This window comes from Pogona vitticeps, chromosome 2, assembly GCF_051106095.1.
Source record: "Pogona vitticeps strain Pit_001003342236 chromosome 2, PviZW2.1, whole genome shotgun sequence".
NCBI classification, from domain to species: domain Eukaryota; kingdom Metazoa; phylum Chordata; class Lepidosauria; order Squamata; family Agamidae; genus Pogona; species Pogona vitticeps.
In genome coordinates, this window is record NC_135784.1 from 301,402,404 (window position 1) to 301,420,346 (window position 17,943).

Consider the following 17,943-nt stretch of genomic DNA (forward strand, 5'->3'; position numbering starts at 1 on the left):
TAGCTTTGCATTGAAAGGGCAGTCAATCTCATTAACTTTACAAAAGACCCAGCAGAGCTGAATTAAGCCAGAATTGATCTGTCCATTGTTAGCTTTGATTAAAACAGGAACAGGAAGAGTGTTGTTGACACTATTCCACTTCTTGGATTGGGAAGCTGTCTCAAGAACACAGTGCTTACCCAACACTGGATCCCTTCCAAAGGAAGAGACTGCTAAAGAGTTATTGATGTTTTTAAATAGCTATATTTGAAAATAGCCATAATAACTGTCAAAAATTAAAGTTCAGTGTAGTTTGAGGCACATAGCTGGGATATTCCAATGGGTAGCTACGTACCACAGCTCCTACACAAGATTGGAAGGGTGGACCACAGAAACCATGTGGAAACCACATATTATAGCTTGTTTTGATGGTCCTTTTCTTAAGCTAAGAACAGCACTATTCTTCTGAAGGTACAACACAGATCACGTGAGGGAGAAGGGTCTCTTAGGCAGGCTCCCATTTAACACGAAAATTATTTTTGTACATCCTAATTTATCACACAGCAGCTGCCTTTTAACCTTGAGAATCTGCTGTTCTACCTAAATCAGATCACGGGATTTGAACATGTTAGTGCGAAAACACGTGGAAAATTTTCAGCAGAGTAACTTCAAGGTCCTTGTGGCAAAATGACTCACACAGACACGATCAGCTTCTTCCATTATATTTACAAGTATACAGAGCGACAGCATGACACCATGAATTCATCAGAATAGCAAGAATACATCTTCTCTGTACAGTCCACATATACAGTATACACTTACGCCTCTGGCTTTGTCCAATCAGCACAGATGTTGCATCATCTTTGAGCCAGCCCTCCTGAGTCACAGTGACTCAGCATTTTGACACACTTGAACATCATGGCTGCTCATTAGGACATTTATTCTGCTCAGGCCTGTAAATTTTATACTCTGAGAGAACATACAAGGCCTTGGGCATAAAATGGATTGCAGGTCAGTGACTAAACCATTATCCCACATCAGTAAGCTTTTACATTTATTACTTCTGTTTATTCTGGGAAATCAATGCTATGGAATATAAAGAACACAAGATAGAAAGATAAAAAAACTACTGTATTTGAATACTTCTGCATGAAAACTCCTATTTTCAAATATTTTAAGAAATTTTGGAGAAATATCTTATGTACAAGACATAAAAGATGTGGGGCAGATTCATGTGATGATGCTCATAAGATCAGTTGGAAATATCAAAGCTTCCTCTTCTGCTGAACTATGTTGGAAACCCCAATGCATCTGATAAATTCAAGCTGTAATCTTGCATCCACTAATCTGATGGTAAGCCCCGTGGAACCTACTTCTTCAAATAAATATATAGGATTACATTAAAAGGTTGACACTATTTGTTTATTACTTTTATATCCTGCCTTTCCATTAAAAAATAGTGCTCAAGGTAACTTACAAACTTCTTAAAAACAGGCAAACTCACATTTAACTTTTTTTTAAAAAATCATAAAATCAAGGAAACAAACTTCACTGTTAAAATCAAGAAAATACATTAAATCGTTAAAATCAACAAAGAACCCAGTTATAAAAAACACAAAGCAGATTAATCCTTATACAACAGTCTAAAAAGATGTGTATTTACTCTGTTCTTAAAATCCATCAAAGTGAAAAGAGATAGAAATTTTGAGGGGACTGCACGCCAGTCTGGGAGCCACATACAAAGAGTTAAAGACCAAGCTTATACAGTTGGTTCCTATAGGTATTACGTAAAAGTATATGTCACGATGGAAGATACTCAGTGTAGTGTAGTGGGCAGAGTAACAGATAGGACTCAATAACCCTGGGTTTGAATTCTTCCTCCGCCACATCTGAAATATCTCACTTATTCTGAAGGCCCTGTTAGTACACACACATAACAAATGTCACAGAAAACCTTTACTATATAACATACCTATTAATTTCCAGCACTTTTCTTGGAAAAAAATAAAATTATGCACTTCGAACTAGAAACAATCTGGCAGCCCGAACTTCGCTGCCCATTGATTAATTGCCCCCAACTTGCCATTTTTATTGCCCTCTCCATAAAGATCTTTAGAAGATCTGCAAAAACTGAACGATTTAAGGAGGTCTCTGGCACCATCCTAGACTAATTTTTGAGACCTGTATGCTATTGTGGTTTATTTTTTATTATACGTGTTGTCTATTATGGTTTATAAAATTTGGTTCACTAAAGCCACAAACCAGGAGGCAATTCTCGGTCACGTTTCTGTTTAGTCTGTGGTATTATGTACTACTCTTTTACTATTTCAGTTGTATGTTCTGCTTAACTATGGAAACCACCTTGAGTAGTGTTTCACTAAGTCAGATGGTCTAGAAGCTCAATCAAATAAATCAATTAATTTGTTATTTGCACACAGGGCATCCCCAGAACAAAAGCTTCGATCTGGATTACTTATCCTACCCTGCTTTTCAGAAACTCACACAGATCAAATAGAAGCTTCTTCATTTTGGCTGGAGGATTGTGGGAGTTGTAATCCAAAAAATCGTTTTTCCTAGGCTCTGCCAGACTGACCTATTCTTCTGTTGAGGTTCAGCTTTGCCTAGGGCCCCCAGTGCTGTTGTTATTCTCTCGTTACTCTACACTCAAGTACTCTCCACATTTCCAGAACTTACAAAATGGTGCCTTCCCCTCAAGCATCCCAGTAAGAACATTAAGCCAAGATAGGCATGAACCTCAAGTGCTCCCAGTGTGGAAATTTATTTATACAAGGCATGGAAAAGATGTAGCCACTGCTTTATTAAGCAATCTTAGGAGGGTGTTGCTTAATTATCTTGGCTAAAACCCAAAGGCTGTTTACCCAACAGCACACTGGCTTTGAGGAGGTCCTCAAGATGTGTGCAAATGTCCACATACATTGACATTTGATACACAGTTTGCTTTGGTCTTATTCAGCTTTCTTCAACCCCAGTACAGTGCTTCTAACCCCAGTTGCATCTGTGCTCAGCACCCTATTGGGACCACCCTCTGTGCGAAAGCTGACATACTGAATTTTCTTAGACAAACAGATGGAGTAAATCTGTGTCTGTTCCTTGAGGAAAATCATGGCTTTAACTCTTTCGAACGGCCGCCACTGGGGATTATTTATGCCAACCACTGTCCAAATGTTACACAAGAACAGAGAAATGAAATACGTGTGTGTGTGAAAAGGCATTAGTTAAATTAAGTAGTTCCCTGCTCTTCCAAATGCTGTACTAAATAAGTGTAAACCAAATTAGTCAGAACTCTCAGTAAAACGTAGGCCATCCCAGGACATTTTGGACAGGGTCTTTCAAAAACACAACCCAACTTGCAGTTAAATCTTACTTCACCTGTGAGCCCTCCAGCACACCTGGGAGCGCCAAGGGAAGCCTAGCAGGTACAGGACAAACCACCTGGTACATGTAGCCCTGGACTTTGAAAATCCTGTCCCCCCCCCCCCGCCTGTCTGCCTGCCACCCACCAGCATCTGCCAGCTAAGGCAGCCACCTCATTCCGCTTAACAGTAAGGCTAGCCCTGGTAAGTCACCAGAGAGAAACTAGAATTTGCCAGAAGCAAGAGGGTGTTACAAAAATCTAGTTTTAAGACTTAATGACTGAAATCTTGTTGGATATTTAGATGTATACAAGAGAGGTCACAGCAGGCTGGATCAATCACATCCAATCAGGCCCCTAATCAACATGCAAACAAAGATTTCAATTAGTCATGGCAACTTCCACCTTTTCTTTTTCGGTGCCCATAAATAGCCAGTAAAACTTTGGGCCTCCATGCAGATTTCTATAGACATTATATCAGCCCTTTTCCAGCCTCACTAAAGTGGATGTGCCAGGAGAACTTTGAACTCTTTGAAATAATACCAGATCCACTCAGTTAAGGAGAAAAGTCCAAGAAGCAAAGCTTAACACGAGGTCAGAACCTAACACAACTTATTTCCCGTGATCCTTTGTGGCAATACTTTATGCAGTCAAACAGCTTGTAATGAAAAACAGATGAAAGCCTGACAATTTCAACCATCGTGCAAACATTAAAAGGCCATAACAAAAGTTACCCCAAGGTGTAGAAATCACGTCATCCAAATTGTCAGGCTTTGCAGGGTGTCCCAATTCTTGATTATTTCCCAGGCCTGATTGCTATACTGGCTGAGAACATATAAAACTCCCTCTCAGAGAGTCAGATTCTGAGGTGAACTTTCTTTTAGCTACCACAATCAAGGAAGGCCAAAAAAAGGAAGGAAGCAGAAAAGATCATCAAGTGTAATGATGTGTCACTGGAGACTAAGACCAAGGTCGTCCCCACACTTGTATTTCCGATCACCATATATGGGTGTGAAGACTGGACAGTAAAGAAAGCAGACAGGAGGAATATTGTTTGAAATGTGGTGCTGTGGTACAGTGGGGTCTTGACTTAAGAACGGCTCGAGTTAAGAACATTTTGACTTAAGAACCACTCTCATAGGAAAATATTGACTTGACTTACATACTTAGATTTGAGTTAAGAACTGAAAAAAACCACGTGGGAGGCAGGGAAAGTGCAAAATTTGAACTTTCAGTTAACTGTTGGCCAGTGAAAAGGGTGCTTGTCTGCTTCCTCACTCTTCCCAGCGTTTAGAGAGTGGATTGGGAGTCTTCAGACTGCCTGGTACTCTACTGCCTGGACTGTCTTTTCCCTGCCTTCCCTGAGCCTTTCTTGACCTAAGAAAAAAAAGAAACAAAATATCCCCCTCTAGTGGTCGAAGGCGGAATAGCAGCTTCCCATTAGTTTCTATGGACGGAAAAGAGCAGATACGGATCAAATGGTTCTCAATGCATTCCTATGGGAAATGCAGATTTGACCTGAGAACTTTTTGACTTGAGAACCGCCTTCCAATACGGATTAAGTTCTCAAGTCAAGACCCCACTGTATTTTGCAGATACCCAGGAGTGCCAAAAAGATGAACAAGTGGGTCCTAGAGCAAATCAAACCGGAAATATCTCTGGCAGCAAAAATGTCGAAACTGAAGCTGTCCTCCTCTGGGCACCTCAAGAGAAGGCAGGATTCTCTGGAAAAGGCAATAATCCTGGGAAACGTGGAAGGCAGCAGGAAAAGACAAACAAAACAAACAAAAATATGAACACAAATACAAGATGAACTGACTCCCTAAAGAAAACCACAGGCTTGAGTTTGCAAGAGCTGAGCATGGCTCTTGAGGACAGGAGATGTTGGAGGTTGCTAATTGATACAGTCACCGTAAACCAGAGGGGATTTAATAGCACATAAATCAACAACAACAACAAAAACATAAACTGATTTTCTTCTGAATTTATTTGGTGCACTGCAGTAGTCAGCATATATTTGCAATATTATCTCTAGTGCTTCTTCCTTTTCAGAATCCAGCTTGAATGTCAGGCATTTCTTGCTCCACACAGGGCAAAAATCTTTGTTGTAACACCTGAGCAGCACTTCACTTGCATGGAAAATGAATATTCATGTAGGCATCCTTCATTCTCGAGAGGTTATGGTAACGTGCTCTTGGAAAAGTGTTTAGTGTGGCTGAGAAGGCCAATTCGAGAGTGACCATCAATGAAGACAAATACAATCTGTCCCCTGTCCAGCTTCCTGATTTTGCTGGTTTCGGGACTGCCTCTTTGCTTCGGCCTGCTGGACAAGGGTCTCTTCAAATTGGGAGAGGCCATGATACACCGCCTGCCTCCAGGCTGAATGCTCAGATGTCAAGGTTTCCCATCTGTTGAGGTCCATTCCCAAGGCCTTCAGATCCCGCTTGCAGATGTCCTTGTATTGCAGCTGTGGTCTCCCTCTGGGGCACTTTCCCTGCACTAATTCTCCATTTTGGAATCCAATCAATAGCCATTAAAAAAATGAATGCACTGATCATCATTTCTAGTCCTCAGCTTCTTATGATGTTTTTTTTTGCAACTTGAGTTTTGATAGCTATTTAACTCCACTAATTCAAGATGGCTACTATCTAGCTTGGATAACTTTGAAAGGGTATTGGACTACAATTCACATCATTCCAAGACAGCACAATCATCTGTCATACTGGTTGAAGATGATGGAAAGTGCAGTCCGAAATATCTGGGAGAGGACCAGTGTGGGGAAAACTGGCCTCAGAGAAACTCTCTTATATCTGTCAGGAACCTAGACAGCCTTGGGCAAGCGGCACAGTCCCAGAGTGTCACCAGAAGGAGAGACTGGTCAACCACTTCTAAGTCCTTTATAGTCAGAAAACCTTGCAAGGGTTGCCATAAGGCAGAATCAACCTGATGGCACATCATTATTTACAGAATCCTGTAATTAAGTTCAACAGACAATGCAGGAAGTGCCAATACTTGAAGGTATTTTGTATGGGAGAATGTAGTAAATGAAGAGGAATAGGAACATGGAATGCGGTACCAAGCACGCTGGTTGCAAATCTTGCTTAACTTGAGTGTGTGTGAGAAAGCGTCTGTAGAAAAGATAATGAGCAGCAACAAAGCAGCAACTGCTTTGAAATGGAAGCGCCATAAAATCCTTTATTCAAAGTGCATGGACACACCAGAATTTTATGTGTGGATCTGATCCCTGCTAATAAAACTGAACGTCTTCAACCTTCTTCCCAAGACCTCAGAACTAAGAAAGGCTCCTTATTTTCCTGGGATAGCTGCCAAAGCAAGAAAAATAATCTATTTGGTAAAATAACAGCATGAATCCTCTGGAAACAGGATGGCATAAATATAGCTGAAAGTGGCAATATCTCTACCCAGGCAAATAAGTAAACTTTCTTTGTTAAGCCTCTAAGACTCTTCCTTGTAATTTGCTGGAAAGCTGGGGCAATGTTTTGCAAGACTTGAGTGGTAATCACTGACATCCTTAGAGACCTATGCAGAAATGAAGCTATTACAGCAACGCTAGTGAATTGCAGAAGTTGTTATAATATAGTGGCCACTGTAGATTATAGCTGATAGCTGGTTTCCATGTTACATCCCCCAGAAAAACAAATGGAGTATGTTCTTCTTTTACTTATGGTGGTTATTCAACGATGCTGTAATTCTACCTTTCAACTCTGCCATCTTCGGAAAGCCACGAGGGCCTCTTCTCGTGTGCCAATTGGGGAGTGAAACCCAGTGATTTCTAACTACTATTCGACGGGTGAGACTAGCTTTTAATGGAACACATCTAATCCTGGAATGTTTTTTCCCCAGATGTAAACTCAGACCAGTGAGGAGCAGATTTGTGAGGAGCAGATTTATGACCAACATCTTGTGAGATACAGGACCTGTCTTTCTAAGAGGTCGGGTTAGGAACAGCAACTCCCTCTCCTTTGTGAGCAAATGCAGGTTCCTTAAAGACCTAAATAGGGTCGATGGTGGAAGAAGGGTCCAGCACCTTTCTGGCTTATTTGGCCTGTTCCCCACCAACTGTAAAAAGAGAGAGAGAAAAAGACTGCCTGCAAACCAGCACAACTTCATTATCTGAATGGTTATTTAAAAATCAAGTACCTTTAAATGGCCAGGGATCTGTGATTGCGGTTGGATGATGTCAATGGAAGAAACGGAGGGTGGGAACAAATGGAGGTCCTATAACCTTGCACGATATGTGGGGCATTTCACTAGCTCCTTGGCCTCCCCCAGTAACAGAAGAACCCAAAGTCACAGACGGGACCATCCAGTCTAAGCTCTGCTCAAGGCAGGTGTCATTGGGATAAACTCAGGATACAGGACAGGCGATTTCCCTTCTCACACGGTAAGTAGACTTTACTATCAGGAGATGTAACTAGGGCTATCCAAGGTTTTACTTATAGTAATGTTAGCTACTGTTTTACCATCCGCATCAGCGGTTGAATAACAGCAAGGGAGGTTGGCCATGGAGCAGGAAAAGCTGGTTTTATTGGCCCCTCCTGCTGCTTGTGAATTTCCCACCCGGGCGTCAGGTTGGCCATGGTAGCGACAGAATGCTGCCATGAACAGTCTGTTAGGTTTGATCCAGCCCAGCTCTCAGGTTCTCTCTAAGACATTTTTGAGAGGCTTAAGAGAATTCCCCACCCTGCATGACTGGAAAGTTGTGAAATGATTAATGTCATTTCCTGACAGGAACCTTGAAGCAAACAATCGGCATATTTGCTCTCCCATAAATGGCGTGTGTTAGAAGCAAGTCCAGCAGTTTGGAAAACTTATTTTCCCTGGACTGCGATTTTGAGAGTTGCTGTTTTAAAAAAAGAAAACAAAACAAAAACAAAAATCCAAGTTCTGTAGACTTGCTCTCATCCAAAGAGTCCCTGATATTTTTTTGGAATTTTAGATTGGGTGTGCAAAAAACAAACAAAAAAAAAAACCCCTCTCTGTGCCCCTTTCCCCACTTTTTTTGTTTGATGGCTTGCAGTGGCGCCACGCTTTCCAAGCTAGCAACTAAAATCTTCTATACAATACCATACAGCTTTCCTAATTGTGTGTCCCCCAGATAGAATGGGCTAGAATTCCCAGCATCCCTGCTAAATGGCCATAACAAATTCGTCTGACAAGAATCAAGGTCCAAAAGTGTGGGATCAGGCCAGGTTGAAGGAGTCAGTGTAAATCAATGTGAGTGTCTGTCAATACACACCCAGAGCCTCCAGCAGAATATTACACGGCAGAATGCCTACCAAGGACTCTAGTTGACCAGCCTCTCCCCCTTTCAGGATCTTCAATTCCATTCCTATTCTCCCAGGTTGCATCCTAAGAATTTTTAAAAATTCTGTGCCCCTGGAGTGTGTTCAGTTCCCACTGGGCTCTCTTGCTTCCAACTCCCCCCCCTTTTTTGTACTTCTGAAAATTTTAATTTTCTCTCCAGTCTCCTCATATCTCACTCTATGCATGGATATTTTAAGTTGCAGAAAAATCTACCTTGGAAAATAAATTTGCTATTAATATGTATGCACATAGCTGGAATGGCATTAAAAGGAAAGTACTTCAAAATGCCAGAGGCAGGAGAGGGGTATCAGGAGACAGGTCTCTGGTAGTCTCGTGGGCTCCCAGAGGCATCTGGTGGGGGCCCCCCATGAGATACAGGAAGCTGGACTAGATGGGCCCTTGGCCTGATCCAGAAGGGCTCTTCTTATGTTCTTATTAATGGAGACATTTGCACTTGGCATCAGACTGCTGTAGCATAATTCCCTCCCCCCCGCCGCCGCCTTTTGAGTTTGTCTTGCCAAAACCTGTTGCCTTGCTTCTCCTCCCTATTTTTAATCAAAGCTGACTCCTCTGTCTTGCAGAACAGGAAACACAGTTGGTGTTTTGACGACACCAGAGTGTATACCAGTGGTTCCCAGCCTTGGGTCCCCAGATGTTCCTGGACTACAACTCCCACAAATCCTGCCCAGCACAAGCTAGTGGTGAAGGCTTCTGGGAGTTTTAGTCCTAGAACACTTGAGGACCCAAGGTTGGAAACCATTGGTGTATACAGATTTGTGTTATGCCTGACAAGGAAAATACATTTCACTGAGAAATTCCAGGCATGCCAGAACACTGAAAAGCTGATGCTGGAGATGATGCCTGTTGGAAGGCATCCAAACCCACACCTTCCCCACATTTTCCAGCTTTCACCAGTGGATGGCTGCTGAGCTCTGTCGTGTTGATGCCAGGCATCCTATATAAACAAAGCATTCCACAACACAACAAACCAAGCAGCACAGGTAATCCTACTCTAGCAAAGGTGGTGAACTTTTTGGCATTCCAGATTTTTAGGACTACAATTCCCAGAATCCACTCCCAGCTTGTACAGCCAATGACAAAGGAGTGTGGGAACTGTAGTCCCATTTAGAGTGCCAAAGGTTTTCTACCTCTGCTTTATAGGGTCTTCTATTACCAAGACCATTTATGTGGTGCACTTGACAAAGTAGATTGCATTCCATAATAATTTTTGCAGTCGTGGCCAGGATCCTACTGGCATTCATGTAAGGTGTGTGTGTGATTTGCCACAGATAGTTGTGGCTGTTTGATAAGGGTACTTCTGAGTTGTGCAATCAGGTGTGTGACCAAGACACACATATCAAATCGCCATGTCAAGTTCCATAAAACCTATGCAAACACCAGTAGGACTTTCCCAATGTAGGTTTAAGAAGCTGCAAAACTCATCTGTTGTTATCATAAAGGTAATGAATAAATACAGTAGTTTGATCATAATCTCACCTTCCAAATTGCTAAGAATGACATTGACACATCCATTACATTTTGTTCTGTTTCAGCTAGCCTTTATGTTATAGGCTAGCTGAAACAGTACTTACAACTATGCATTCTTTCTTATACAGATCTCTTGGCAATGAATCAGTCCTATTTTTTTTATCATGGTGTCCATGGCAATGCTCTTACCCAGTGCTTCCGAACCTTGGGTCACCAGATGTTCTTGGACTACAACTCCCAGAAATCCTGACCAGCACAACTAGTGGTAAAAGCTTCTGGGAGTTTTAGTCCAAGAACATCTGGGGAACCTAAGCTTGGGAACGACTGTTTGAACCATTCTCTCTACAGCTACTCTGGGGGAAGGATTAAAGGCTTGGTCTTTTCATTGCTTTCTAACCTTATCCAACACTTGTATCCGAATATTAGCTTCAACTAAAAACAAAACAGTTATTTATTTATTTAAGTACTGACTTCTTTTGTGAATTGCTATGCAGTTTTATTTACTTCGAAGGCATGATGTGAGTTTAGCTATCTGGATGCACGCCAAGCAACATGTGTTCAGGCCAGAATGCACTGTACAATCACAACTCTGTAAAGTGGTTACAGTGGGAAAGCTGTCTAAGGATATTGAGAAATGCCTCCAGAATGGAGCCCCAAATTTCTCCAGTAACATGTGGAGAGAAAGGCTTGGAATAAGATGTGGTCTCTCTTTAAAAATCTAGTATAGCAATGAAAGCTGTGACCCAAGGCATCTAAAGAGGGTACCAGGCTGGGAGTTATTTGAGTGACATGTGGTCTGGTAGAGGAAGCGTTGTCAAACACACAACTTCCTCTCCTTGCAGTCTAAGTTGGTACATTCTCAGGTAAGCTTTGTGACTTTTAATTTTCAAGTCTTCTGCAACCCTGCCAACACAAACTCTTTGCCCCAGAGGTTCTGCTGTGGTTTAAATAAAACTGGAAAACAAGAAGTGGTTTGCATAGTTTTTCTTCCTTATTTTCGTTTTGCTTAAGGGACATCTGTGCAATCAAGGTCATCTCTCACATGTGCATCCGTAAGAGAATTCACCACTGACAGCCCCATTTAGGTCATGCTGGATGAAAAAGGCCAGATTTAGAAGCGATTGATACTTCTTGTTCTTCACACACAAGGGTGGGTGGGGGAATCTCTGGCCTTCTAACTGTTGTTGAACTCCAACTCCCATTAACCCCAGCCAGCATGGCCAATGACCAAGGATGGTAGGAGTTGAAGTCCACAACGTCTAGAAGGCTGGATATTTCCAATTCCTGCTCAATAATTCTCCAATTGTGGAAGTTCACCAGGTGAGGCTGTTCAGCCGCCGCCGAATGTTACTCTTCGCCATGATTGAAGAGAAGTTGAATTTTATTTATTTATTTAAAATATTTTTAACCCACTTTTCTCCTTAAAAGGGCTCAAGGCATTTACAACATGAAAAGGACAATATTTAAAAGCTAAAAACAAGAAAATATACAAATAGTTTAAAGCATTTAAAAAGAATTAATCATACTAAAATGGTAAATAAAACATCAATACTGAAAACACAGTTAAAAGCAACAGAGCACAACAATCCAATTTGAAAGAAACCCCCCCCCCCAGACTGCCAATCACTCAGGAAAAGCCTGCCTGAAGAGAAAGGCCTTTGCCTGCTTGCAGAAAGATAGCAAAGATGGGGCCAGCCTGGCATCTTGTGGGAGGGAGTTCCAGAGTCTGGGAGCAGCCACAGAAAAGGCTGCCTCCCGTGTCCCAACCAAGCACCAGCCCAAGGTCAGTTGCAGCCTATGACTCCTCTGGATCAAGCCTGCAGTGTCTAATCACCAAACCAGACTCCATTGTCTGCATCACCGTTGAAAATAACACCAAACCAAGCCCTCCCTCTTCACCTGAATAAGAGTTCCTTCCCCAAAAATGAATCATTGTGACTGCGGTGGAAATTTTGAGGGCTGGCCACTGGTGGGGAGGGGAACTTTGTAAAAGCAAATTAAAGGACAAATCCATCTTCTCCCCAAGCAGAAATCATCCCTAAAAGCCAACCCAGAAATCAAGTTTCTAAAGATGGTGTAAAGGTGACTTTTCTCCACAACCTTACCTGGTGGGAAGAGATTCCTCCCACAGAGGAAGAAAAATACAAGAGTGTCCCATCATTAGCCACCTAGAGTGGTCCATTGGTCCAGATAGGTGGGGTATAAATCAAATATATAAATAAATAAATTAGCTCTGGCCTCACTCGTTTCTAACTTTTGTCTCACCTACTGCCATTTCTGGCCCCTCATAAGTGCCCTCCCCCCCAAGAGAGATTTCACCCATGGGAAAAAATGCTCTTTTTAAAATCCATGGCTCTATAATAAAGAAACTGGGGGGGGGGGCAATTACCATATCATCATTACAACTCTAAAGTACTCCTGGAAGTTAAATTTACAGAAGTTACTTTCCTAATTATCCAGGTTAGATTAGTTTTAGGCAACCCCTCAAGCTTTATAGAATTTCACTTCTGGAGCTCCTGGCTAAAGTCAGAAAAGCAAGTCTTTCAAAGCTTGGTCTATTGTAGGAACGCCAGGATGGTAGAGCAGCCAGAGACGACCGCTAGAGAAACCTAGACTCCTATTTCTGCTCAGCCACATAGCTTGCTGGAGCCTTTGGGAAAAGCACATCTGTTTTAACGGCTAGGCCACCTCTCAGGGTGATTGTAAAGATGAAACAGGAAGGTAGGGGTTAAGAGGAAAAAAAAGGAGATCAAGTTTCTAAAGAAAGAGCAAATAAAAATTAAGCAGCCACCAACGATCCCCTCCATGCATCCCATTGCAACTGGGTTCATCTCTAGCCACGCCACTCAGGCATCCTCTTCTTAAATTCCCATCAGTATTATGTTAAAGCTCTTGATTTACCTCATTGCTGTTTACTCTGCCCTACGAAAGGAGGGGAACTTTGTAAAAGTGAATTAAAGGACAAATATTAAACAGGGAGAAGACCAAAGCAACATCACGGTCTATCTCTAAGCTGCCAAAGTTATTTCCTGTAATTCATCGGAAGGTCCAAACTGAAAGTGGTCCAGTTTTTCCTATCGTTCCATTCTCCATCCTAGAACTCGAGACCATCTGGCTGCAGGTTTGCAGGAGTTGTAGTTCAAAGGAAGAAAGAAAATTTCCCAGCTCCCTCTCGATGTAGTTTTTAGAGTTATTGGTGGTGAGAGGAGAGGTTGTAAGAGGAAGAGGTATGCCTTAAGCTTACCCAAAAGATGAGGCTGATCAGCAGCAACACAGTCTTGGAAGCAATCACTCCAAAGTCCATCTTCCCCTTTATTACAGAAAAAAAAAAGAAATCAGAAAGTAGCTAGTTTTTTTTTCTTGACCTCAAAATAATTGGACCAAGTTAGAACAGCTCTGTGTTCACTCCGGGGCTCTCCCACATCTGAGTCTCTTAGCTGAGGTTTCCCAGTTATTAATTATCACATGATCCACTCCTCCCCACTCTCAGTCACATGCTCTTTTGCGTGCATCCATCGCACAAAACAACTTCTTACTGTAGTGGCATAATGCTGCTCATAGCTCATCCTTGTTGTGAAAAAAAATGGACTACCGTAAACTTTCTAAACTAGTTGCACGAATGAAGTGCCAAATAGCACCTAATAGTAGATCCCGTGGGATATCCGATTTTTTTTCCAAGGAATGAAATCTAACATAGAAGAGGAGGAAATGGCACCTTCCATAGGGCCTTGCCAGGGGCTGTCACCAGGCTTTATAAGGCAGCGCCAAAAACAAACCACATTCTTCTCCCTCTGTAGTAAGAGAAAGGCTTCCTTTTAAGGCAAGCTTTTAAATGGTAAAAAAATGGATTTTTAGGAATACAGTACCTATTTATAGCTGAGGTTTTAAAATGTTTTCAAAATATTTTGAAGTTGCTTTCATAGTGGTTTTTAATATATCTTTAATTACTTTTAGTGTGGTTTTTTAATGGTGTTTTTAATGGTAATTATTGTGCCTGCCATTCCACTTTGGGCAGAATTCAAAGTGTTGTTTTTAGCCTACAGACCCCTAAATAGTTTGGGTCCAAGCTATCTCAGGAAAGTGATGGCAAACCTAGACAACATCTTAAAAAGCAGAGACATCACCTTGCCGACAAAGTTCCACATAGTCAAAACTATGGTTTTTCCAGTAGCAATGTATGGAAGTGAGAGCTGGATCATAAAGAAGGCTGAACACCGAAGAATTGATGCTTTTGAATTGTGGTGCTGGATGAGACTCTTGAGAGTCCCCTGGACTGCAAGGAGAACAAACCTATCCGTTCTGAAGGAAATCAACCCTGAGTGCTCACTGGAAGGACAGATCCTGAAAGCTGAGGCTCCAATACTTTGGCCATCTCATGAGAAGAGAAGATTCACTGGAAAAGACCCAGATGTTGGGAAAGTCTGAAGGCAAGAGGAGAAGGGGACGACAGAGGATGGGATGGATGGACAGGGTCATCGAAGCGACCAACATGAATTCGACCCAACTCCGGGAGGCAGTGGAAGACAGGAGGGCCTGGCGTGCTCTGGTCCATGGGGTCATGAAGAGTCGGACATGACTTAATGCTTAAACAACAACAACAACAAGCTGTCTCAAGGACTGCGCTCCCATTCTTCTCAAACAGGCTTTCCCAGACTGACTGGCTCTCTGAAAGGGATTTTTAAATATAATATTGTGCTTTGTTGTTTTGAATCTGTCTTTGGTGTTGATTTTGTTTACCATTTTTAGTGGAGTCCTTGTTTGACTCTTTTAAATATTTGTATACTTCATTTTGAAATACAGTATTGTCTTTTAATGATGTAATCTGCCTTGGGTCCTTTTTAAGGAGAAAATCAGGATTAAAAATTATTTTAAATAAACAAATAAAGTATTGTGTAAGTTTGATCGATTATGAGATGCCTTGAGTCTTATATGGGAAGGAAGGCAGCATATAAATAAAATAATGACTAGAAGACATCAACGTTATCAGACAATTTCAGGTGATAATAACAGTTACCATATGGGGATGGGGCATAATTATTTCTTCAGCTTATCTGGCTGCTACTAGACACAAGCATAAGCCAAAGCTAAGAACTAGCAACTGGAACTGAGCCATCAAGATCCTTCCCCAATTAGAACTTAACTCTGGAAAAAACATGATCCCATCCCTTGCTTTCTTCATGTAATTGCATCCTTCCCTATTCTGCATCAGCAGAATTGTTTTCTTCATATTACAACACTTAGGTACAACTCCATTATTTCTCTATGGAAAAACAAATTTCCCAGACCTATCCCTAGTATTGTCTCTCCTGGTTAAAAAAAGTCTGGCACATAGTGGTTGAAGGTGGTACTTCAGGTTACCACCAGACATTCACTAATCAATCCATTTTTTTAAAAAATGAATGGTGTGAATATCTTTGGCCTGCAGAACGGAAGACTGAGGAAAATGAGGACGCACAAGTAAACTCTTCAAAACATTCAAAAGTATGATGCAGAGAAGCCAATAATGTCTTTTTCTCTCCTTCTCCAGAAGGCAGGTTTAGATCTGAAAAGATTAAATTGCAAATGTGTTTTTTTCTTTGTGATAGGGGAGAATTTGTAAATGGAACCAGTTTACAACATAAGGAGTGGTCTTGCCTTTGCTCTCATCAGGCAGAGACTAGGTGGATGTTTGGGGATCCCCAGACAGCATAGTCACTGACCAGACTTGGGGGGGGGGAGAAGGAGAATGGCTTGTCATCCCAAAAAGTAACTTTTCTGAGCTCTATAAATCTGGATTTTCTGAAGGGAGTAGGTTGGTTGGCTTCTTTCCCCACTTTCCCACACACCCAACCAGCAAACATCCTGCTCTCTTTTACACCTCTATCCATGCACTCTTATGCATGTCTACTCAGAAGTAAATTTCACTGGGTTTAGTGGGTAATTCCAAGGCCAGAATATACAGCAGGCCAAGAGAAACTGGTCCAACCAAATCTTGATGGATTACTGCTCCCGACATTCCTCGTCATTAGCCAAGCTGTAGGAGGTTTAATGGGAGATGCAGTTTAACAACATCTGGACAAGTTCTTCACTAGGGTGTGTAGCACCGCCGTTTGAGAACTGTAGTTCAAAAGTATTCGCAAAGCACAGAGCACAGAGTGCTGTCCTCTGAAGATGCCGGCCACAGAGACTGGCAAAACGTTAGGTACAGCAACCTTCAGAACATGGTTCAAAAGCTTGCAAAGGATGCTGAAAGCTGCTCATAGGAGAAGTACGCAGAAGTATACCTTTGATTAGGGTAAGTGTGTAAATGAGGTTGAAGTAAGGAGAGTGGCCCTCCAGATGGTTTTGGCCTCTAACTTTCATCACTACAGCCAAGGGTGTATAGACTATAGTGGTATATAGACTATTGGACAGTAGAGGCAAGAGTGATGGGTTATGGGTTTTGCAATCCAAACTGCAGGACATAATTGTCCAACCCTGGTGCAAAGTCAAAAAGAAAGAGAAAGTAAGAATTATGTCTATCTCACAACTTAGGGCTACATCATATTTTTGTGGGTAGATCTCATGACATAATGGTTGGAAACCTGTTGCACGGTGAAGCAAACAGTGCAACATTTGGAAGGGAATTGCTGTAAATCCAAAACTTACACTGTTTGAGCAACTGTGCAACAGGATTTCAGTTACAGTACTCTGGAATCCTTTAAGCCAGGGGTGGGTCCCCAGGTTGGACTACAACTCACAGAAATCCTGGCCAGCAGATCTATTGGTGAAGGCTTCTGGGAGTTTTGGTCCAATAACTTCTGGGGACCCAAGTTTGGGAACTACTGCTTTAAGTGAAATCATTTTAAGAAATGATTTATGGAGGAAGCACTAGAACGTGTTTATAACCTAATAAACGTCGCTAGAGGGCAGTAATGCTCCATATACAGTAGTAGAATTCATATTACTATAAATTTCTGAAGGGGGCGGAGAAATGATAGCCAATGGAACATGAGGATGAAAAACAAAATAGGATGTCTTATAATTATTTCACTGTAAGAAATTGTATCTTGATATTGACCTGCAGAAAACCCTGATTTCCAGAGGTGTAACTATGTTAATATGTTACAGGAAACGTAACAAATACTGTAACGGTAGTTTGCATGTATGATTACCATTTCCCTGCCCAGGGGTGGTTAAGAAAAATCAGATACAAACCCTAATTTAAAAAAAAATCTGAATTAAATGGACAGATTAAAAATCAGCATAAAAATTATATAAATCTGGTTTTCGAAGAAATAAAAATATTAAAAAGTCCGGAATGTGGAATATAGTTTTGATTGGTGCCAAAAAAAAGGACAAATCAGAAAAGACCTCGTTACTTTTGTCACCAACGTTGCCTCAGAGAGACAGAGAGAGAGAGAGGTTCTCCAAAGAAATTGCTAAACCTGTTTAGTGGGGAATGAGGCTCATGGAAGTCAACACGGCTTACTTCTGAGTAGACATACAGGAGTTGCATTGAAAAGCGCAAGAGACTAAATATTTCTTTTCCTTCCCTTGAAATCCGTACCTTCTCCTACATGCGTTGTCATATTATTATTAACAGTGATCTTTAAGGAAATAATTTCCAAGCTACTAAGACATGCAAAAAAAGCCACAAGGGTTGATTTGAAGACAATCGACTTGAAAACTTTCGCCGGCTTGTGACGCAACCTTCCTCACCCAATCCCATTCATTCGCTTTTCATTCATTCATTCATTCATTCCTTTTTCTTACTGCCCTAAGAGCGCATGCGCCGCAGGGCCTCTCAAGGAGGC

General features: G+C 41.6%; 1 protein-coding gene across 1 annotated transcript in view; it reads right to left on the minus strand.

Annotated features, from left to right (window-relative positions):
• Window positions 1–17,745, minus strand: part of LOC110088639 (tetraspanin-36-like) — a 30,635-nt gene extending 12,890 nt beyond the window's left edge. The window contains exon 1 of the mRNA XM_020811055.3: window positions 13,413–17,745. Coding sequence (XP_020666714.3) covers window positions 13,413–13,472 — 60 coding nt within the window. The 5' untranslated portion in view covers window positions 13,473–17,745. The remainder of the gene's footprint in view (window positions 1–13,412) is intronic.
• Between the last annotated feature and the right edge of the window lie 198 nt (window positions 17,746–17,943).